Source organism: Culex quinquefasciatus, chromosome 2 (genome assembly GCF_015732765.1).
Source record: "Culex quinquefasciatus strain JHB chromosome 2, VPISU_Cqui_1.0_pri_paternal, whole genome shotgun sequence".
In the NCBI taxonomy this organism is placed as follows: domain Eukaryota; kingdom Metazoa; phylum Arthropoda; class Insecta; order Diptera; family Culicidae; genus Culex; species Culex quinquefasciatus.
Window position 1 is genome coordinate 165,767,250 of NC_051862.1, and position 23,700 is coordinate 165,790,949.

The following is a 23,700-nucleotide window of genomic DNA, read 5'->3' on the forward strand; positions in this document are numbered from 1 at the left end:
CTAAACTTAGTTGAATTCAATAATGTTCATTAAATTTAGTTACATTTGATTGATTTATTAAAAAATATATATATAAACTTTATTAAAATGTAGTAAGCTTTAGTTAAATCTAGTAGAATTTAGGAATTTTTTGTCATGTTGAGTAAATTTTTATAAAATGTAGCTAAAGTAAGCTAAACTAAGATAAATTACGTAAACTATGTTAAATTTGGTTAAATTTAGTTATATTTAGAGAAAAATAGCTGAATGTAGTTATTTTCTGTTAAATTTTTTAACATTTGATTAATTTTTGTTACAGTTAAATTATGTTAAATTTAGTTATATTAATTTATTTTATGTTGCATTCAGTTAAAATAAGTTTAATTAAGTTTAATTGAGTTTAATTAACTTAAATCAAGTTAAATTTAGTAAAATGGAGTTCCTTAAGTTAATTTAAGTTAAATTAGGTTGAATTCGGTAAAACTTAGTTAAATTAGGTTAAATTCAATTGAATTTTAAAAAATCAGATAAATTTTGTAAAATTCAGTTATTTTTTTTTAAATTAAGTAACGTTTTGTAAAATTTAGTTGAATTTGGTTAAATTTGGTTGAATTTAGTTAAACATTTTAGGTGAATTCAGCTACTTTTTGTTAAATAGAGGCAAATTCAGTTAAATTTTGTATAAGGTACATTTAGTATTTAAAAAAAAATTAAGTTTAGTTTTTATTAAATTAAGTTAAATTAAGTTAATGAGTGCGGTGCCTGTGTGGACGCGCAGTCCTGTTTTTTCGTGTTATTTTCCGTCTCTTTTATGTCGCTGTTCGAGTGCATGGGGTGATTGGTTATTATAATTAAATAATGGCATCAGTAGTGCGGTGCCTGTGTGGACGCTCAGTCCTGTTTTTTCGTATTATTTTCCGTCTCTTTTATGTCGCTGTTCGAGTGCATGGGGTGATTGGTTATTATAATTAAATAATGGCATCAGTAGTGCGGTGCCTGTGTGGACGCGCAGTCCTGTTTTTTCGTGATATTTTCCATCTCTTTTGTGTCGCTATTTGTGTACATGGGGTGATTGGATTTCTTCTGATTCGTGTTGTTTTCATCTCTTTTGTGTCGTTGTTTGTGTGCATGGGGTGATTGGTCTTCTTCTTCTTCTTTTTTCTTTATTTTTAGTTCGCGCGTTCGTTGGCCAATGAGTTTATTTTTGTCCTCTTTACATAGTTTTCGATAGAAACGATCCGAATTCTTTTTTTCGAGACAAGCAAGTCGTATTGCTGGATTAAGTCCTTTCTATATCATCGATGATCGGAAGGCACGCCGACGAATATGTTTTAAGGCTTATGATATAAAATCATTTTAATGAATAAAGCCCTTCTTACATCACCGTTGATCGGAAGGCACGCCGACGAAGAATTTCTGGAGGATCGCGGTCGAATTAATACTATATTTAAAATTCTAGATAGCTATCTTTCGGATTCTATTGTGAGTAGCGGGACTTCGCGGTTACTATGCAATGTATTTTTTGGAATCTTTTTATATTTTAAATTTATAAGTCCTTCTTTTATCATCGTTGATAGGAAGGCACGCCGCCGGTTAAGTTCGTTTATGTTATTGTTTTAATTTCATTACAATCGGTTACGTGGTGTCCTGTTTTCTTTTCGTTTATATTCGTTGATCGTAATAATTTATTCCAACTGGCAGTTTTAGTATTAACTCATCTACTATTTTTGACATTTGCTCGCGTTATCTTGATTGTACCAACGGTAAAAATATACTGATAAGTCCAGCCCATAGCATTACCGCTCGGTTGGCACGCGTTCGATTAAAACAAACTTTTTAAATAATCAATTATTTATCTTTCCGCAGCCGGCTGCCTAAGATTTAAAATTTCAACCGATAAACAAAATGCTCATGGTCACATCACTGCCACTCGTGAATCCTGACCTCATACCCATCTACTAACCCCCTCAAAACTCATGTGATACTTTGTCGGAGAAGCAGTCGATTGGGCGGTCTCTATCACTCAAGTATCGGACTAACATTCCCATCCACTTCCCCGTGACCCTACCACTGGTCGTGGCCGGCGCCGGTATTGATCAGCATGATAGGGGCCTTTGAGAAGTTGCGAAGCGAGGAAAGATAGCACCCACTTATCTTCCACGGCTCGTGGATGTAACTTCTGGAGGTCCTGGTCAATAACGGAGTAGCAACTGCGGGTGGGCACCTATGCTTATGCTTATGCTTATGCTTATGCTTAATTAAGTTAAATTAAGTTAAATAAAATTATTTTAAATCATGTTAAATTAAGTTATATTAAGATAAATTATGTAAAATTAAATAAAGTTTGATAAATTCAATAATATTAGTTAAATTTAATTCAATTTAGTCAAATGACGGTAAATTATGTTAAAGTTATTGAAACTTAAATTATACTGGCTAAATCTGGCTAGTTATGTTGAATTTAGTTAAATTAAAAAAAAATAATTAAATTTAGTTAAATTAGAATAAATTTAGTCAAATTTGGATAAAACTAGTTAAATATAATTAAAACTAAATTTAGCTATATTAGTTAAATTTATTAAAACTTATGTAATTTTGGTTAAATTTAGGTTAATTTAGTAAATTTGTTTATGCGTGCAATAGATAGATAAAAAAATAAATTGTTTTCAATAAGTCCAAAAAAGTAAACATTAGTAAAAATTTGCTTAAATTTGATTTTAATTAGTTTAATGAATTAACATTAGCTACCGTCATCAGGGCTGACATTGGGTCTGGGGTGAGATTGGGTTATACAAAAATTCAGAATGTCACTCCTGATGACGGAACATATAGTTGAAAATAATAAAAAATTATTAAAGGGTCCCGACGAGTGGAATTTACGGTTGCCGAACGCTTCAGATTGATGACGTTGGTTTTGCTGCTGGGGAAACCGACTGTTGCCGAAGGCGTCGCTGTTCGACGGGAAGGTCTGGCAAAATTTCGTTCCGCTCGACTTATTGTACTGCGGAACCATTTGCTGAAGCCCGATCCGGATTGGGCGCCACTGTTGCCGGTGCCGATTTCGGTTGTTCACGTTGACCCCGTTCCGCTGGGCCATCCTCTGCTTCGTATCCCGCTCCAGCGGCCATCCCCTCCTGCTCCTCCTCGATGACCGTGTCCTGAAGGCGGTAGTGATGATGGAATACGTGAGAATAATAATCAATGTTAAAAACTTACCTTTAATCTGCCGACCAACACCACACCTGCACACATTTTTTCCTGACCAACTGAAAAGTTCAAACGAAAAAGTTTGACAGTTCGTGCGTTATGAAAAATGAGAGAGTGTGCGTTTCGGCCTGCACGAATTTTATTGGTGTGCGTGTGCAACTCAAAAATCAACATTCTCGTGGATTGAATCTTTGATAGGGGGTCTGAACTGGCCCTGGCGAAGCCCGATAATCGCCCGCTCCCCCCTTAAAAGTTAAAGTGGGATATGCATAACTGTCCAGTATTTGTTTTGAAACCTGCGACATGAGACCATTATGCGATTTAAATTCTGTCATTTATTTTTGTTGTGTGGTGGTCTAGTGGTTTGTGTCCTAACTAATATTTTATCTAGATCAGAGGCATCTTGAGAAACATTGAGGTGAATTTGAAAGAGCTTTTAGAGTGTGGGGATCTTTTTAGAAAGTGGGGATCTTCTTCGAAAGTTCTTGGCTTGCTTCTTGTTGTTGGGTGAAAAAGGAAAGCTCTGATCGCAAGCGAGCGAGGGAGAGAACTTATATTCCTTTCCTCTCCACACTCGCGCTCACCGCACACGGCGCCTTGTGCTAAAGAGGTGATGGTGTAGAGGTAAAATTTCAAGCGTTGTGTTGTTGTTTTTTTTTTCGTTGCCAACTGGTGCTTCTTCTCGCTCGCGGGCAAAAAATCGCTGTCAACAGTGTCTGCGGCACATTCTGAAATGCCGCGCGGCGTGTACCTTTGAAAAAACGGACAATACCAACACACAAAAGGGCTCGTACCAAAGCTAAAAAACCAAAACCGCGGTGTGCGTTGTCACTGGCGCATGGGAAGCTTGCTATGATCGCGTTTGTCATAAACGCTTGTTTGATTACAAACTTACAAACATATTGTACGATTGAAAATATTCTTTTGGTGAAAATTGCGTTTTTTATTTCCTTTGGAAATCATATCATTTGTAATACATTGCTTTCATCATAAGACTTTCTTTTGTGCTGACGTTATAAATAAACAAAGTCGATGTTATGAATTGAAAAAAGTTCTACCATTGTTATATTCTTTAGTAAGAAAGGCTCTATCTCACCCCAGGTGGGATTAAATCGGGTTTTTTGTTTTAGTGTCATATTTTTGGCCTTACTTTCCGGATAAACAACTGATGACACTTTATTACCATATTGAATCATACAACTATACTTTAAGAAATCGATTCCAGTGTGCTCTCTTGTACTATCTAGTTAGGAATCTCAGCAAGCTTAGTACAAGAGAGCACACCGGCATCGAAATGGTAACTATTTACGAAATATTTTTTTTTCAATTTCCCAAAATTGAAATTGTTATGTTTGGAACTACACATTTGATTACTGTTTATTTTAAGTTATTATTTGACAGTTTTATGACGAAAATTGTTTCGATTTTTAAATGAGTAGTCGCTATTATGCAAGATCTGGAACATTTTTTGAGATGGTACCAATTTTTGCCAACCGTATAATAATCATTTCTCCAATTATATTTCCACTTATTTGAGATATGATTCGAACAATATTAGATTAAATTCAGTGTCCAAATAATAAATAGTATTTAAATTAATGTTTTATATGCAAGTTCCTTGGCTAAAATGATTCCACATTAAACATTTCTGGAAATGATTTTCCCAAAATGATGGATGTTTAAATTTTCGATTCAATTGTTACGATTTTTTATAAGGTAATCTTCATGTTTCCGTAATCGGGAAAAAATATTAATTTGAAATAAGTCGAAGGAAATATTCAAAAAATTGTTAGCACTAGCCTTATTTTCAAAGTAAAATCAATTTTCAATGTCCCATTAGTAATGTTCTGCATTTTTATTGGTCTAATATTAAGATTTATTATAACTTTCCTGCACAAGTCAAGCTTAAAATTTGTTTGAATATAATTTGATAACGTAGAATACTTTATCTTTAACATTTTTGTAATTTAAAAAATGTTTTTTTGTCTCATTGAAACTAAAATACAAAAAAAAAATCAGTGTCAAAAATGCGAGATTTCAAAACTTCTGCTTGAAAGTACATGTGTATCACAAATACTTTCTTCACAAGTACTAGCTAATACCAAAAACATCAGGAAACGAAACAAATACGACTACTTTTATGATATAAATTGTATGAACAAAAATCTTCTTATAATGCATTTATTAGACAGTGCGACGTAAGCGCCATCGAAAATAATATTATTTGAAACATCCTAAATTTGGTAAGTCAGTATTATAATTTCAACAAAACTTCGTAAAATCCATCATTTAGGAACACATATTTGCATCGAAAACTAAATAAATGATTTGATTGACAATGTTACTGCATTACAAAAAAAGTATTATGAAAAAATAAATGTTACTGATGATTTACTTCAAAATAAGCATCTAATCTAATCTAATCTAATCTAACAGACTCTAGCGCAGCCAAGCTTTCGAAGGGATCCTGGAGAGTGCCTTAGGTTAGATGACGCCTAGCACTCTTAAGCTAAGCCTAAGATTTTGTTTATTTTTTAAAGACATGAATTATTAACTAACTGTCAACTTATGGAATCGTTTTATTTTATGAAATTCATCAGTTTTCATCAATTTTAAAAACAGAGTGTTTTGATTTGATGAAATTTTATATTTTCCAGTTCAATTAAAGAGGAGGTTTTTGAAGTTATTGTAGTACATAAATTTACCCAATATCATTTGTTTTAATTTGCATTCATGCATAACAGAAATGGTAATACTTCTCTGTCAGACTGAACAAAATTTAATTTGACGACACTTTTTTTCTCAAATTATTTAGCATTTTGGTGGTAAAATTACACATTTCCAGAGGTAAAATTACACATTTTTTTCTGACATTAAAGATGTAACCCTTCTCAGATGTAATATTACCATGATTTTTTTTCTGCGTACGACATGATAGCTCGACGATGTGGAAATAGCACATTCTGTTGGTCATGAATCATTTTTGATTCGCTGTTCACCGAATGAACTTCCTACTCCACGCGTGCTTACACGTGCACCGGTGCACCTCAGTTCATCGCCACCTGATAAGAAATTCCTGCACGCGGGCCGAGAAGCAACAATTTGTTGTTTCTCAGCATAATTCAGAGAGCACGTGCTTTGGAGCGGAGCGGAGAGAACATTTGTTTTTTTTTCAAGCTTGAGAGAGCGGGGAAAAATGAACTTCATAGTGTGTTTCGCTTTTCATATGGGTTCATTCGTCTCTTTCACAGCATAATCATATGTTGACCTTGTGTTTTGGTTGCAAAAGACGAAACATAATGGTGTTTTTGCCCTTTGTCGATGTTGCTTAAATTATTTTCGCTAAATTTTTTAAAGTTTCGAACAACATGTTCAAAACATTGGTTTTTCCACAAATTTTGCAAGCTAAAATTTTGCTTAACGTGAATGAATCTCCCTTTATTTCCATCATATTTCAGCGCAAATGGTCGCATCTCATTCACGAAATGATGCTTGTCAGTGCCATCAAAAATCGATAACACAACATCCATCGTCAGTGTTATGGGAGTTGTGGGCCAAGAAAAAATATGAGAAAAACAACAAGAAAAAAGTTAAGCAAACTCACCGCAAAACAACTTTTATCTCGTTTCAGTGCACAAAGTCAGGTAGAACGAAGTAGAATTTTCTTTCATTTTCCTGCCAACTTATGCTCCAGCCCTTTTCGGTAAACGTTGTTTACACAAAGTTTGCAAAGTTTTCGCCCAAGTTCGATATTGCATCAACAGCAGCCAGCTGGTGGTGAAGCGGGGAAGGGGAAGCAAATCCGGTCGACCGGAAACTTCATCTCGGAGCAAGGATTAAAACAAGTTGCTGGACAAGTTATTGCCAGAGAAAACCTGTGTGTGTGTCTGTGTAACTTGTACGCAAATTGGCAGATCAGAAGCAAGCTTTTGAGCGACACGCGCGCGCCCAGCTTGGTTTGGCTGTGTTTGTGTAAACTTTGTTTGCGGTGGCTGTGTGAAGGGGGTAAGTCCGGAAGTTTGTGCCGGAAACAGAATTTAATCATCGTGAACAATTCAAACGTTGGCTATAGGGGGAAGATCACCTTTACGGCGAGGGTAGTGGAATTGATTTTGATTATCATTAGAAATTCTTGGTTGTGAGTTCGGATGCTCTTGATTGAAAGTTTTACGCAGCTCAGCGACTAATTTTCATTTATGATTTTTGAAGAGTACGTTGCTTGTTCGACTTTTGTGCTCCGTGAGATTTTCAAATGAAAATGTGACCTTTGATTTGTTATTTTTGGGTACTTACAAATGGTAGATGGTTTGCCATACTATGTTTGGATTTCCAACTCACCTGAAATGAATCAAAAAGAAAATAAAAGTTTTTAGGATAATTTGGTTACAAATATGTAAAGAGAAACAATGTTTTTTTTTTTAATTATTTCGGGCTTACTTTTTTAAATGATGTTCAAACATGTTATTGTTCTGTACCTTTGTTATTTTTTTGTTATTATTCCCAAATATAATTTGGGAATCAGTGGTTTACACTAATAACATTCAAAATTCAATGGGTAATTCTCCGCCAACTCAAACCCCTCTTCGCCTTGCGTGGAACTTAATCACAGGAGGTAACGGTATGACCCCTTTCCATTTATGCGAAAAAGACGTATTTTTCATTAATTTGCTGCCTGAAATGTTGATGGTTTAGAAATTCGGTGACAAAGGGACTTTTACTTTAATATTTTGTTAAACTGAAAAATAAATAAATAAATAACAAGCCATAGTCGCAACATTGGAACGCAACAAGTGTTTCCAAATGGATTTTATACTAGTAAAGATGTTTTGCAATCATTAAAAAAAATGTAAGATTTGACGAAAACAAAAATTAAAAAAAACATCGACAATTTTCAAAAATTCAAAAGATTTTTAAATCAACCCAAACATGCTGAAAATGATTTTAAACGCAGGGGCGGACATGCACAGGCACTAAGAGCTCTTTTTAATGGCTTTCAGCTTGTTTTAGATGGCATTTTCCTTTAAAGTTATGTTATACTTATTGCCAGGTAAAAACTTCATTTTAAATTGATTTCATCTGATTGCACCTAAGTTTTTTTTATCAATTTAAAGATAGTATCAGAAACAAACATAACCAAAACAGAATAAATGCAAATATAAATACTAAAAATGAAACAAGAAAAACCAAAAACAAGATAGTTTTTCGTAGAACAAAGGTTGCTCAAAATGACCTCCTAAACCCTTCTAAAAGTTTCAAAAAATAGTTTTAACAGAAGTTGGTTAAAGTGCTCTGAACAGCCCTTTTCTCAAGTACAGAGTTAAGTACTGTTTTTTTTGAAAAATGTTACTTAATCCACCTTTAGGTGGTTGATGCCTTCCTCACATTCAGGGATGCCAGGTCGGGAATTTGAAAAGTCTGGACTACTGCGTGAAAAAAGTCTGTGCATGTCTGTGCACATACTTTGACCTAAACTCGACCATCAACCAGGGATGCCACATGATTTTTAAAAATGTCTGTGAAAAAGTCTGTGTATGTCTGTGTCTTTGTCTAAAATTCAAATAAATCAATTTACAGTCATAGAAATCTATCAAAAATTGTGTTTTTAAGCATTTGAAGACTAACGAAATAAGTTTCGATTGATATTTTAACAAAATAACAATTTAATGAAGTTTTTAAAAAGTCTGTGTACCTCAAAAAATGTCTGACACGAGCTCAAATGTCTGTGAAACACAGACAAATCTGTGTATCTGGCATCCCTGCCATCAAAGATCATCTCTGAAAAAATTGATGAGCGGGGGAGGGGGCAGGGTTGCCAGTTTGCCAGATAAATCTGGGAATGCCAGATTTTTCAAGTGTCAGCCAGAATATTTACCTTTCTCTGTGCCAGATATTGACAGATTTAGCCAGATTTTTCACTTTATGCCCATCTTATACAAAATTTTTGATTAAAATGAACGTATTTAATTGAAAATCAAATAAAAATAGAATATGTTTTACAAAAAGAAGATGTAAATTCAACTTTTTTAAGGTCATAACATCAGTTCGACCTGAATTCTGAATTGAATTCTACAAACTTTTGAATCAATTCATATCCTGCCTCTCCTTCGCCATTCACAATTGTAAAATTTTCGTCTGCCAGATTTTTCCAGATTTTTCATCGATATTTTGCCAGATTTTTCAAATTTTGACCTGGTATCCCTGGGGGTTAGGGTGATTAGTGTTGTCAAAACCATCCTGACTTTCAAAAATCGAATCTTCTATTCTTCTATAAACCACCCTTTTTAAAAAATTCTGGATTTTAGTCAAATTCGTTTTTAGCAAAACTTTTGACAACTAAAGATCATGATTTTTGGATACCGTAAACTGGGGTGACTTTGATAGCCCGGGTGACTTTGATAGGTTTTTCAAATGCCCGTCAAACTAATATTTAAACATTTTTGAGAATTTTGAGTATGTAAGCATTAAGGGATAGCTTATTATCGAACATATATGCAAAAATGTGACTGTTACACTGGATGTATCAAAATTAGTGGCCAAATCAAATTTCTATCAATGTCACCCCGGGCTAGCAAAGTTACCCCAGTTTACGGTAATGATTTTTGGGACTCCATGATGGATCGAATGAGACCAAAACGGCAAAATCCTTTCAGCCAGTCCGGAGATCGAGTGATTTTTTTTTTTGACGAGAAAAAAGTATATCGAAATTGTTTCTGAAAATTAAGGTTTTCTAAAGCACCCTAATTGTAAACTAACCATATTTTCAATTTATTTAAAAGTTACAACTTTTAACTTCTAACAACCCTTCCGAAGAAACTTTTAATCAAAAGTTTTGAAAGTATTCTATAAATCATTTTATTTTTTTAAATTTCGATAAAATTTTGAAAAAAACGTCGAATTTTGAAGTAATAATTTCAAAATGGATTATCATTAAGTTTTTTAAGACGTGGCTTACGTTTCCCGGAAAAAATCCCACTAGGAAAAATGTTTTGGTTAAACTTTTTCCCAACAAAATCTTTTGTTTTCATTGAAAATAAAATATATATTTTTTCCAATATTTATCAAATGCATACTTGATGATAAATGCAAACCAAGAATAACTAAAATGATAACTGATTTAGTTAAGAACAACAGAATATTGATATTTTTCAATCAAATTCGAATTCAAAAGCAGCAGAACAATCCATTGCGTGTTATAAATAACTGCCATGTACCAAATATTATAAAGCAAGTATCATATGAAAAATTTTCCTTTATTTATCCACCCACAAAAAACGCTGCCAAAATAGCATCCAACGCACAAAGTTTGCATCAAAGAAAACTGAACATCCGAAAAGGTCACTCCAATTAAACAGTTGCAATCACAGCGATGGTTGCCAACATTATCCCCTTCCCACTCCCCCTTGCTATATTCCTGTGACTTCGTACAAAACTGTGGAACCTGATATCCCCCCCCCCCCCCGTTCATATTGCAAACACAGTTGTTTTCGTTACCAACAAGAGGTTTTCGTTTTGCGTACACAGTGGAAATAGTTTTTATTTGGAGAAGTTGAATTTGAATTTGTTTTTTTTTCTTTTTGTGTAGTTCTACATCAATGTGGAGATGTTCAGAAAAAAAGATTTTCACTTGTTTAACAAATGTTAGAGGTCAAGTTTCAGACTTTAAGTTAAGTTTAAGTAAATGATGTTTCAGCCTTATGTTTTTCGTGGGTTTTATTTTATTTGATTGTTTTTGAAAAGAATCTTCAAGCAAATATTCTGATACAAATTGTATTTGCTTGATTTAAATTTATAGGCTGATAATAAAAAGTTAGTTTGGTGATTGAGTTTATTTTTTCCCCACTGTTTGAATATAGCAATGTAAATAGACTTTTGCTTGCATGCCAATATATTTGTTTTATTTTCGATCAAATATATTACATAAAATAAATGCAGAGTAAAATCATTAATAATGAATCATTCCTTAATAATTAAAAAAAAATCATTTGCTATTCCATGGTCAAAATGAGAACTGTGTCAAAACAATAATTCAATGGCTTGCACGAACGAGTGCTTGGCAAATTATTCAATTATTGAAACATAAATAAACGTCATCACTTTAATATTGCTTTTGATTGAAGGGGTGAAACACGTGTTTGACAAACAAATGAGAGAGATGCAAACATTACCTATAGGCAATGCGAGTTGAGTTTTTTTTAATGAATCAATTCGTGAATGTTCTTTTTGAATACACTCAACCCCCGGTGGTTGGTCACTTTTTCGTTTGACACTTTTTTAGTTTGTACCCCGTTGGTTGGTCAAAGTCAAACTAAAAAGTGACGAACTGTCACTTTTTACACGGCGCTCACGCACACTATCAAAACACACATTTGGTAGTGTGTGTGAACTCCGTGTAAAAGGGGTGTCAAACTAAAAAGTGACCCCGTTCATTTGACAACAGTTGGTGTCAAACCATCGGGGTTTGAGTGTACAATTAAATAGGGGAACAGCATCTAATTCCAGCGTGCCTCTAATGTTGGCAGGTCAGAACTTTGACATTCAATTAAAGCTAATTAAAAGCGTTTTCAACTGAAATCGAGTGATAAATAGCTCAATAAGAAGTGAGCAAGCAAGTTTCTATCAAAAGTTTTGCTAAATTAGTTGTTTGAATAGTGAAAATCAGCAAATTGGATGGAGTTAGGAGCGAATGCTTATCCTGCCAAACATACGAGGATTTCCCCTATACAAATATTTTTTTTAACTAAACAATACCAAATTTCCTTAAAACTCACCATAGATGTGGTAGATCGGATCGTCGGTGCTGCTCGGGGCGAGCACGATTTTTTGCGACTTTTGCCGCTTGACCACGTGCTGGTGGTGCTTTCGGACCATGGCCACCGCCCCCGGAGGGGCACCTGGAACACTGGAACTCCCGGTCTGTTTCCCAGAGCTAGTTTTACTGTGGCGCTGGGTTTTTTCTTGCTGCCTCGGACGAATTTCATTTTCACTGTCACCGTCGCTGCCGTCATCCAGTTTCAACTTTTTATCCATTTTTATTGCGATGAGTGGGGCAATATTTTTTCTGCTGGCGTATTTTTCCTTTTTAGTGCACTAAAATTACACACTTTTTTTCTGGTTGGCTCGTGGGTGTAGAATGTTTACAATTTATTTCACTTTTTATTTGCACAATGTTACACGTTTCTACGTATGAGAGATAAAAAATCGTTGCTAGCTGGCAGCACTGGAGTGAGCACTGATGCTTTGAAAGTAATTTTGGGAACCGAATAAGCTGGATGCAATAAATTTTAGGGTTTATGTTAGCAACACAAATGCTAAAACAATATTGTTTGAGCATGTGTTTCAATTTCATAGAGTTTAATTTTATTTGATAACATTATTTTCTAATGTTGAACTAAAGTTCCTGCCAAATCAGCCAAAAATGAGCTACTCAGCTTACAAGATGAAAGTTCACTCAAAAGAAGGTAGATCTTATGGCTTGAAGAATTAAAATGCTAGCATTTTTTTTAGCCTTTCTCAGCAAAAAAAAGCTCAACATTCAACACAAATTGTGTCAAATTGCGGCAGCACACTGGCGACGAGGGTTCCCAAAAAGCTTTTAGGGGGATCAACCACTTACTTTCCACCCATAGTAATAGCAGTACGACCCTGTCGTGCTATCTTGTCGCACGTCGCTTTTTGACGTTCCGAGATAAACGCGTTGTAATGCTTGACCTTTAATAAACAAAAACGAGAGCACGCGATGTAAACAATAACAAACACGTTTTGTTTAGTTGACCATGCTGTGGATTGTCCCGAAGTTTGGTTGAATTTTGTTGCCGGAGTCTCGAGTTGTAATTAATAATGTTTTGCGGTAGTTGGACAAGCACGTGTGTCAAACGCGTTCTGAACTGAAATCTGTTTGGCCAGTTGTCGCACTTACATCAATTTCAAGGGTGTGTCAAAATAGCACGACAAGATTGAAACTCCTTTCGTATGAAAAGTGACAACATTGCAGGGAGTTTTTTCGGTTTTATTGAACATCTTAGGATTGAAATCGAAATTTGGGGATCTGTGAAGGGCAAAATGTGAGGCATTGTGAGCTGCACGAAATGCACGTGCGACAAGATAGCACGACAGCGACTAGTTGGTGGCCACAGCACCATCTTTGGGATGTCACTAATTAACTGCCTCTGAGTGGATGACTTATTTTCACTGGGTTCTGTCCCCAGAGAGATTGGGTAATGAGTAAAAAGCTCCGCTCCGTCAGCGTTTGAAGCGTTTGTGGGCGAAGCGGTCTCTTGAGGGACAACCGGTGTTGATTTTTCGTCCCTTTTTAAGCAGCTGCTGGCAGATGTCAGAAACGGAAACCATTAATCGGAAAATGGATGCAATTTAGCAGAAAGAGTAGGAAATAGGACAGGAAGGCATTTTTTTAACAAGTTAATTATTGTTTGAGCAAGGATGATTTCTAAAACAAATCTTTATCATTAATTTTGTCTTTGGAAATTTTAATTATTGGATAAAATAAGGGACATAAGTTTTATAAGTCGTCAAAATTGTAATTACAGATAAAGGCACAATGATAAAATTAACAAATCACAGAAAAATGCGTAATATGATCTTCATGTAATGAATTGTCGAGAATTCATTACTAGCAATTCTTAAAATATCTTTTGTGAGCTTAGCAAATTGTTCCGAATAATTTTCACGGATTATTATTTTCCCTTAAAAAATCGTTTCAATGTCACCCTCCTCCTGTAGATACTCAGTGGCTCAAAGTTTGCAAATTTGTTGATGCTGTTAAAAGTTTTACCTGAGCCCCGCGCCACCAACATAAACAACAATGTTAAAACTTTCCCATCGAGCAGCAGTCGTTTTCCACAAAGAGTGGGAAAATAATTTCCCCTTGTGCGAACGAAAAAAAAGTTTTTTATGTCACAGCAAAAAAAAAAAATTAAGAAAAGGACCTCAATTACATGGTGGCGGTGCCGCTGCGACGAGACGGTGAAGATGTTTTATTTTTTGTATTTATTTTTACTTCTAGAAGCAAAGTTGAGTCTTACTGTTGGGTAGGAGGGGCATTAAAGTCAGGCCAACCGTAATTACGACGACAAATAAGCGTAATGAGACCTAGAATGAAAAGTTTTCCCCTTCAAACTCCGGATGGTGGAAAACTCACCACAGAACCAACTGACCGAACGGTCACCGTGTGTGATTAATTTCATTTAAATTACTTGCGTAATGTCACACCGATGTCAGGAGCATAAATTTTAATCAATGTTTTTTAATTGGAAGCCTTTTGGAACGCCTCCCTCCTCGATGGTTGTGGTTTTAACAACTTCAATGGAGCAAATATTGGCTTTAACCCTTAACTATCATACTTAAAACGTATTTGTTTAAAAATAATCGTTTTTAAAAAATTAAAAATACATTAAATTATTACACAAGATTAAATTACGAGAAAACAAATAAAATCGTCGCAACGTCGCAATGATCCACAAAGATTAAAAACGCAAAAAGAACAAAAAAACGCCTCAGGTGCCGCGACCAAAAGTACCAGCCGTAAAGTGAGGAAATTTAATAGTTATGACATTTAGTGCCAACCTCCAACCTTACCCCTTTTTCACCATCTCCAAACCCCATTCATGCAAAAGTTTTTTTTGCGCATTTTATTTTCTGACATTTTTTTACGATTTTTATGATCCTGACCACCGACGGCGACAACAGCATCAGCAGTGGCCAACACGATCTCTCTTTCACTGTTTGCAATCGATTGGAAAACGGATTTCTGACTGACCAGCGACTGCGGTTGCGGGCTTTTTTGCAGTTCCAATTTGAAGAGCTTGTGGGTTGTTACCGTTTTTCTTTAATCCTGAAGGATTATAACTGGTGCGCCGGTTTTGTTCGAAAAACTCTGTTTGATGTTCATGAATATGGGACTATCAATGTTTATGGTTTAATGAATGGGGGATTTTTGATGGTTTTGTTGATTTTCATTTTTGATTACGGAAATAAAACGCTCAGCTCGTTATTTTTGTATACATTAACTTTTTTGTCATATTTAAGTTTTTTTTCCTGTCTTTATTATTATTCAAGTATTCAGTTTAAGTTTAGATGCAAGCAAACTTAATTTTTTTGATCTCTTCGGAAAAAATATTTTGTTATCTTTGAAATCTAAACTAATTATTCAAAAATAATACTTAGTCTTTTTGAAATGTCAGCCTTGATTCCAAAATTTTCAAAATATGGATAAAAATATTTTGAAAAAGATCATAAAATTTTACAAATGTTTCGTTTTTTAACATTAAAAATTGGACCATTAGTTGCTGATAAATTGGCATTCGAAAATGATGGGGCTGTTTGAGTAAGACATTAAAAACTTGAAATTTCCTGTTTGTTTTTCTTTTAACCGCTGAATCTCACCAATCGAAGGTGTTTTCTAAACATTTCGACGTCGTCGTGCTATCTTGTCGCACCCGCCATTTCGACGTTTCGAGAAGAACGCGTTTCAGTGTTTGACCTTGAATAAACAAAAACGAATGCACGCAATGTAAACAATAACAAACACGTTTTGTTTGGCTGACCATTATGTGCATTGTCCCGAAGTTTGGTTAAAGTTGGGTGCTGGAGTCCCGAGTTATAGTTACATATCGTCAGTTGTGTGCTATCTTGTGACAACGACCATTTAGTACTTTTGTTTACGGTAGTCTAACTTGTACGTTCGTCAAACGCGTTCAAACCTGAAATCCCTTTAGCCAGTTGTCACAATTACATCAATTTTCACGACAAGATTGAAACTATTTTCATATGTAAAGTGACAATAATGCACGAAGTTTTTCCGGATTTCGTTGAATATCTCAGGATTGAAATCGAATTTTGGGGATGTGTGACCCTTTATGAAATTATTTTTTTCAAACTCGTCGCCGTCGTGCTAAATTGTCGTACGTGCATTTTGGGCCAAATTGAGTTAAGGACGCCATTTTGTGCAGCTCACAATGCCTCACCTTTTGGCCTTCACACATCCTCAAAATTCGATTTCAAACCTGAGATATTCAACGAAATCCGAAAAAACTCCGTGCATTTTTGTCACTTTACATATGAAAGTAGTTTCAATCTTGTAATTTTTTATGATTCTAACAAAATAATTTCCATAAATTTCATCAAAATTTGGTATAAGTTTTATGTTTCAACAACATATTTTCATCCTTAAAAATATTGTTGTAGGCAGTGTTCATCGTTTGAATGGGAATTAAATCCAGATATTTTGGAGAAAGTAACTTTTTATTTTACCAAATTGTGTATATCTCTGCTTAAATTGAACAAAAATTGATACTTTTTTTATGGAAATTGTCCAAAAAACTGTTCTCTACAATGTGATTGATTAGAAAATGTTTTAAAATGTCATAGTCAGGCCCGTAGCCAGGGGGGGGGGGGGCTTCCGGGCTGCAGCCCCCCCCGAAATTTTTTCCAATTTTTTTTAAAATTGAACTACTTTAAAAAAATCTTAAATCAATGATTGTGTATTCTCTTCCCAGAAATAATTTGTAAGATAGAGAATCAAGAATTGATTGATCAAACTATGTAATTTGCCTGTCCATTGTCGGGCTCAGTTTTTGTAGATTATGGATCCAAAATTTGGATATTTAAAAATTGAGCTGCAGATTTGAACATTGTTCCATTCAGTAACATCTCATTTATCTTGTAGTTTTAGCATTACATTGGTTAGGATGGTCCAAATCTGGGCTTACTTGGGGCTATCCCCTGAAATCAAAGATTTACGCATCACTAGCCTAAGTTCCAAAATTTGAGCTTTTTCTGACCACTGACCACCAAGTTTGGGCAAAATCGTCAAATTGTATGGAGAAAAGCAACTGTTTCAGTTTTTGACCAATGGAAGGCGCAATAACTATCCAGTTCTTATCAATTTTCAGATCTAATATCTTCTTTAAATTTGGAAAAACTTTCCCGAAGACACCTTATTTTTTTGGGTTTTTTGCTAAAAAGTTATTAACCTTCGAAAATAGCAATTTCCGAGCGGACTGCTCTAAGGGGCTACATAGAAATAATTACCGTCATCTGGGGCGAATCGGGACTACAGTCTGAATAGGGACAGCAAAAATCCTTAGATCTTGTTGTCTTATTTTTGATTGTAGAACTTATGTATGACCCCTGAAGAGCCATAAAATAATTTAGAATTTTTGGATTCAATGTGGCGGTCAAAATGGAGGTCAAGAAATATTTCTGGTGTTTTTTTTTAAGGTCTAATAAACCAAATTTCCAGTTTTTGCTTTTTGGGTGCTTTTAAACCGTCAGGGGTATTAAAAAACACCCAAAAAGCAAAAACTTGGTGTATTGACCATTAAAAAACAGATGCCGAATTTGATGTTAAAAACAAGCAAATAAAACATGCCGATTTCATTTGTTCCTGATTCGGTTATCCGAAGTCCTTCGAACTTCGGATAATCGAAACTTTGGATAATCGAGGCTTCGGCTAGTCGAATTTGGATTGTAAAATTAATAGCCCTCCTTTATTTGCATTAAAACCTTTAAACTGTTAATACATGTTTTTTCTCTACATTTTTCAAAATTTATCATAATTTCTCAAAGATTTAGATTTTGTTTTCAAAAACGAAAGCATTTAATATGAAAAACATTTGAGTGAATTTTGACTATTATCAGAAATACAATTCTAATTTTATCGTTTTGGTTTTAAGAATATGGTTAGTAACATATCTAAGACCTTAGAGAAAAATGCTTGAGAAATATCTGTGTGTATTTTTTTTATTACTTTTTCGTAAACCTTTTTTCCGAAACCACTCGTCCAAAATTCTTTCTTTTGGTCACATTTTTTAGTTTCCACCGTGGCCAATTTCCAATTTTTATTTAATATATCAAAAATCGGAAGATCAACTAAGTGAATACTTATTATCAATTAATTTTCACTTTGTGCATGAGCTTGCGATTTTTAAAGGAAGAAATAAAATGATAAAAATATTCAAAACGTTAAAAAAATTTAAGCTTGGATTCAAAAACTCTGAAATTAAATTAATTAAACATCACTTTCAAATTATATAATTTCTGATCAATAATTCATTTTTAAACTATTTAATTTCTATTTTTTTGATTTTACAGATTAGAATTTGCATTTTGAAAATTTTAAAATTTCTTTATTATTTTTTTATAATTTCTTATTTCTGAATATCATTTGTAAATATTTTCCAAAGTTTATGTTGCCACTTTTTCAAAATGAACCAAAAAACAGAGAGCAAATACAATATTTAAAAAAAAATAGCTTCACAATTTTAATGGAAATAACTTATTTCGATTAAGTCTTTTTAGGACCAGCGACCAGGTCGGTCCGGAAAACAAATTTGAAATGTTTTTCCTGCTTTGACAATCATATACGACATGTTTGGGCTCGTTTAAAAATATTTAGAATTTTTGTAACATGTCGCGGAACCGCGGAAAGTTTTTTCTCACGAAAAAAGGATTTCGCCATCAGCTAGATATTTTGAAAACTAATGATGCAAAACAACTGTACTGATTTAAAGTGTGTTTTGAACACTTTTAAAATAATAAAACCATAGCTTGTAGTTTTGATTTGTAACCCTCTCAACTTTGGTCAGAGTTTAGTGACATAAACTTCAGAATAATATTCGCAACGGCTAATTGAAGATTTAAAAATTTTACACTTTCAAATTTCTAAATTTTCATAATTTTTGATTTAATTTTTTTTGGTATAAGACAAAGAAATGCCAGAAATCAAAAATAAAAATATTAAAAACATAAAAAATTTAAGATAGCAATTCAACAGAATAATATCAAAAAATCTGAAATTTCAAAAATTAAAAAATCTAAAACTGAAAAATAATTAAAATAATTGATACTTAAGAAATCCTAAACTAAAAAAAATATCATTTTAAAATTAAGTAATTAAAAATCCAATAAATTATGTTTTTTCAATCTTAATTTTTGGATGCTTTAAATATTTTTATGTTTGAATTCTAGTATTCCTAAATTAATTTATATTTACCAGAAAATTAAGTGATTTTTGTAATGGCTTTTCCCTTATTTCAGCATTTTAAGATTCAGCGTTTTGATAGTTAGCTTCATGAGGCAATTCTTCAATATTATTTAAGCGAATACATTATTTTCAAACGTTATTTTCAGTCGCATCCAAATAAACAAATCAAAATCTCATCAACACATATTGCTCCCGAAGAAATATCAAACGACGCTTTTTGTTTCTGTTCCTTTTCAGCTGCGTACCGCTTAAGAGAAGTCTTTTCGTAAACCTTTTCTTGACCGTTCCTTGAGATTGGAGTTTTAAGAGCCTCCGTACTACAGGACATTTTTTAAAATTTTCGTTTGAAAGTAAAATATAGTTCTTGTAGCAAAATTCAGACTAAGATTTGATTTACAGGAAAAATGTAATTGATTTAATAATTCTTACATAAAGTATTCTTTACTTTAAAAAAATAAGATAATAATTACACATGATAATTTCAAAAAATCAGAAATTCCAAAAATGAAAAAATCAAATACATAAAAAATATAAAATAATTACAACTAAAAAATCCTTAAATTATAAAAACATTTTTATCATTTTTAAATAAAGTAATTAAAAAAATAATTTTCAATCATTTCAATAAATTATGTTTTAATAATCTTATTTTTTTGATGCTTCGAATATTGGTATGTTTGAATTGAAGTGCAGACTAAGATTAGATTTACAGGATAAAACTTATCAATTTATGAATTCTTACATAAAGTTTTCTTTATTTTTAATTTAGCAACGTTTCGTAAATATAAAATTTCTAAACCTTAAGGAGCGGCCGTGGCTGACTGGTTACGGTGTTCGCTTTGTAAGCGAATGGTTCTGGGTTCGATGCCCATCTGCTCCCAGCGAGAAAGTTAAGAACACATTTGAAATGATGAATATGAACGAAAAATCAAAAGTCGCTCGTTACGGGGTTCGAACCCCGTCCTTTGGATTGGTAAGCAAAATGCTAACCACTAGGCCATAACGACTTGGTGAGCGTGGACTGGAATTAGGAATACTGTTACAGAGAGTGAGTTGTGGCGCTATAACCACGGCAAATAGTGTCCAGGGCATTCGTGGAAATACAATGTCCCATCCCAGAGGGTCTCGGAGTACCAAACCTTCTTAGCATGGTGCTCCCAACGAATACAACCAAATTTCGGAGCGTATGGTGGTGTGTCCCCACGCTTCTTCCTCCCCTGTCGATTCAGAATTGTGTTGTTGTTCGAACACTCAGTGCTCAAACTCAACCCAATTACGAGTCATCTCTGCGATACGGCTTTACGCAGTAGGCCTGGCCGCTTTAACGCTTGTGATGTTTCAATGCATTCTAATGCAATGGCGCACTACAAGTGTTAATAAATGACAAGAAGAGTGCTAGGCGTCATCTAACCTAAGGCACTCTCCAGGATCCCTTCGAAAGATTGGCTGCGCTAGGGTCTGATTAGATTAGAATATAAAATTTCCAAACCATAAAATGTTTTGTTCCTAGAGTCAAGAAATTGCTTGAACAAACATCGATTTTAATAAATGGTTACAATCCTAAATTATTAAACATGTATATAGATTAAAATTTTATTAAAAAATTATCTTTAGAATTGAGATCTGATTAAATTATTTTGTCATGTTTTAAAATTTTATTTTTGCTCAAATTCTGGACCAATTTTCAGAATACAATGAGTAATGAATTTGAAAATGGCGTTTAGCCGGAATATTAAAATTAAACATGATTCGTTTTAATGTTTGATGCAATCGAGGAAAATTTTAACGGTTACATATGCATTTAAAAATGGTTACATATGCATTATTAACAACTCTTCCAGTGAATATTTTGGCGTTAAAAATTGATTTAATACATTTTATCTAAATTTTTTAACACATTAAAATTAAACACAGGCACTGATTTTTTTTCTTCAAATATATATTTATTATAGGCCTACACAGAAAAAAATGTGAATTTACTCGACACGGAAAAAATGAATCACATGTAAACTCAGTTGATGTAAACTTGAGATTCGACGTAATTTTTTTGTTGCCATGGAGATACTTCAGAAGCTGAAATTTCAACGATTATATTTTTTGTATTTCATTAAAATTATTTATTTTTGAGAGCACCAGGAGCTTCGCAAAATATGAAATGGCTTCAATAGCTTAGAACAATTAAAATAAAACATTGTTTAAGTTTGTTTATAAAATTTTAAGAAAAACAAATATTCCAGTTATGAGTTTTATGTTGTGCTAGAAAAATGAAAAATGTTAAATAAACCATCACAATTATCACACAGCTGAAAATGTAAATCCAGACGGTTTAAAATTTCTCTCAGTATAAAATACAGAAAACATAATACTTATGGTTAGATAAATCGATATTTCTTTTAAAAAAAATTTATGCTTTCAAAAATTTGATTCAAGTTAAGTATATTTTAAATTTAGCGACGTTTATCACGAAATTGGATTACAATTAAACAATTCAAGAAAATGTTAAAAAACACTTTCTCTACTCCTTTAATACAAACTAGCTGGTAAAATAAAGAAAAAAAATGACGAACGAGTTTCTTCAATAAATACATTGATAACTTAATATGAAAATCTTGGAAAACTTTTTTGCATACATTACATTAAAATTTTACAATTCATCTCAATAATTATACCACAAACCAAGTGATGGTATAAATGATTTGCTGATTTTATACTCCTTGAATTTTTGCACCCAAGCCCCCCCCGAACAAAAATCCTGGCTACGGCCCTGGTCATAGTGTTATATGGAAGAGGATCAAAAAAAATTGGGAACCTTTTGAGTAATAAAAATCTTTTAAATGAAATACTCTAAAATTAGCAGTATTACCGGGGCAGTCTGTTGCTGTATTTTTATGAAAAATTGTACGAAGAAAAGATATTTATTTGGTCGTATTGAGGTTTCCAGTGTGGATTTTGGGGTTATTTCAAAGAAAGCAAGAAATCTGGTACATTTGGCTAGGAAATTTTTTATTTAAGGCCAATTATTGTTCAGATATGCCATTTAGGGTCTCTTGAGGCAAGTTCAAAAAAAAAAAAATTGATGAACATGATCTCATAGATTTTCATCGATTTTTCTGAAGAAAAATCCTATAAAATCGAAACAAAATCTTTAATAAAAGTTGGGTAAATCTCCGCCAACTCACACAGCAGTTACCCCGACCCCTCTTCGATTTGCGTGAAACTTTGTCCTAAGGGGTAACTTTTGTCCCTGATCACAAATCCGAAGTCCGTTTTTTGATATCTTGTGACGGAGGGGCAGTACGACCCCTTCCATTTTTTAACATGCGAAAAAAGATGTGTTTTTCAATAATTTGCAGCCTGAAACGGTGATGAGATAGAAATTTGGTGTCAAAGGGACTTTTATGTAAAATCAGACGCCCGATTTGATGGAGTTCTCAGAATTCCAAAAAAAAAACGTATTTTTCATCGAAAAAAAAACACTAAATTTTTTTTAAAAAGTCTCCCATTTTCCGTTACTTGACTGTAAAATTTTTTGGAACATGTCATTGTATGGGAAATTTCATGTACTTTTCGAATCTACATTGACTCAGAAGGGTCATTTTTTCATTTAGAACAAAATTTTTCATTTTAAAATTTCGTATTTTTTCAAACTTTGCAGGGTTATTTTTTAGAGTGTAACAATGTTCTACAAAGTTGTAGAGCAGACAATTACAAAAAAATTGAATTATAGATATAAGGGGTTTGCTTATAAACATCACGAGTTATCGCGATTTTACGAAAAAAAGTTGGTCGTCATCGATCATGGCCGTTCATGGTCACCCGCGACAGACACGGACGACGAAACAAAGAGAAACGCAAAAAGTAACTTTTTCAAAACTTTTTTTTTCGTAAAATCGCAATAACTCGTGATGTTTATAAGCAAACCCCTTATGTCTATATATCAAAATTTTAGTAGTTGTCTGCTCTACAACTTTGTACCACATTGTTACACTCTAAAAAATAACCCTGCAAAGTTAGAAAAAACACGAAATTTTAAAACGAAAAATTTTTAGATTCAGAAAGTACATTAAATTTCCCATAAAATGACAGGTTTCAAATTTTTTTACAGTCAAGGAAAATGAGAGAATTTCTAAAACTTTTTTAGTGTTTTTTTCGTTGAAAAATACGTTTTTTTCGGAATTCTGAGAACGACATCAAATCGGGCGTCTAATTTTACATAAAAGTCCCTTTGACACCAAATTTCTATCTCATCACCGTTTCAGGCTGCAAATTATTGAAAAACACCTCTTTTTTCGCATGTTCAAAATTGGAAGGGGTCGTACCGCCCCTCCGTCACGAGATATCAAAAAACGGACCTCGGATTCGTGATCAGGGACAAAAGTTATCCCTTCGGACAAAGTTTCACGCAAATCGAAGAGGGGTCGGGGCAACTTTTCCCGATTTCGTGTGAGTTGGTAGAGAATTACCCAGTTGCTCTAGAAAAATATCCAAGGAATTCGATAAAAATAAAATTTTAG

General features: G+C 33.5%; 1 protein-coding gene across 8 annotated transcripts in view; it reads right to left on the reverse strand.

The window, feature by feature from the left end:
• Positions 1 to 23,700, reverse strand: part of LOC6051146 (calcium/calmodulin-dependent 3',5'-cyclic nucleotide phosphodiesterase 1A) — a 660,139-nt gene that overhangs the window by 228,443 nt on the left and 407,996 nt on the right. The window contains exon 2 of one of the 8 annotated variants that reach the window (XM_038257815.1): positions 11,955 to 12,363. The exons of the other annotated variants lie outside the window; for them this stretch is intronic. Coding sequence (XP_038113743.1) covers positions 11,955 to 12,213 — 259 coding nt within the window. The 5' untranslated portion in view covers positions 12,214 to 12,363. The remainder of the gene's footprint in view (positions 1 to 11,954; positions 12,364 to 23,700) is intronic. 8 annotated transcript variants of the gene reach the window in all.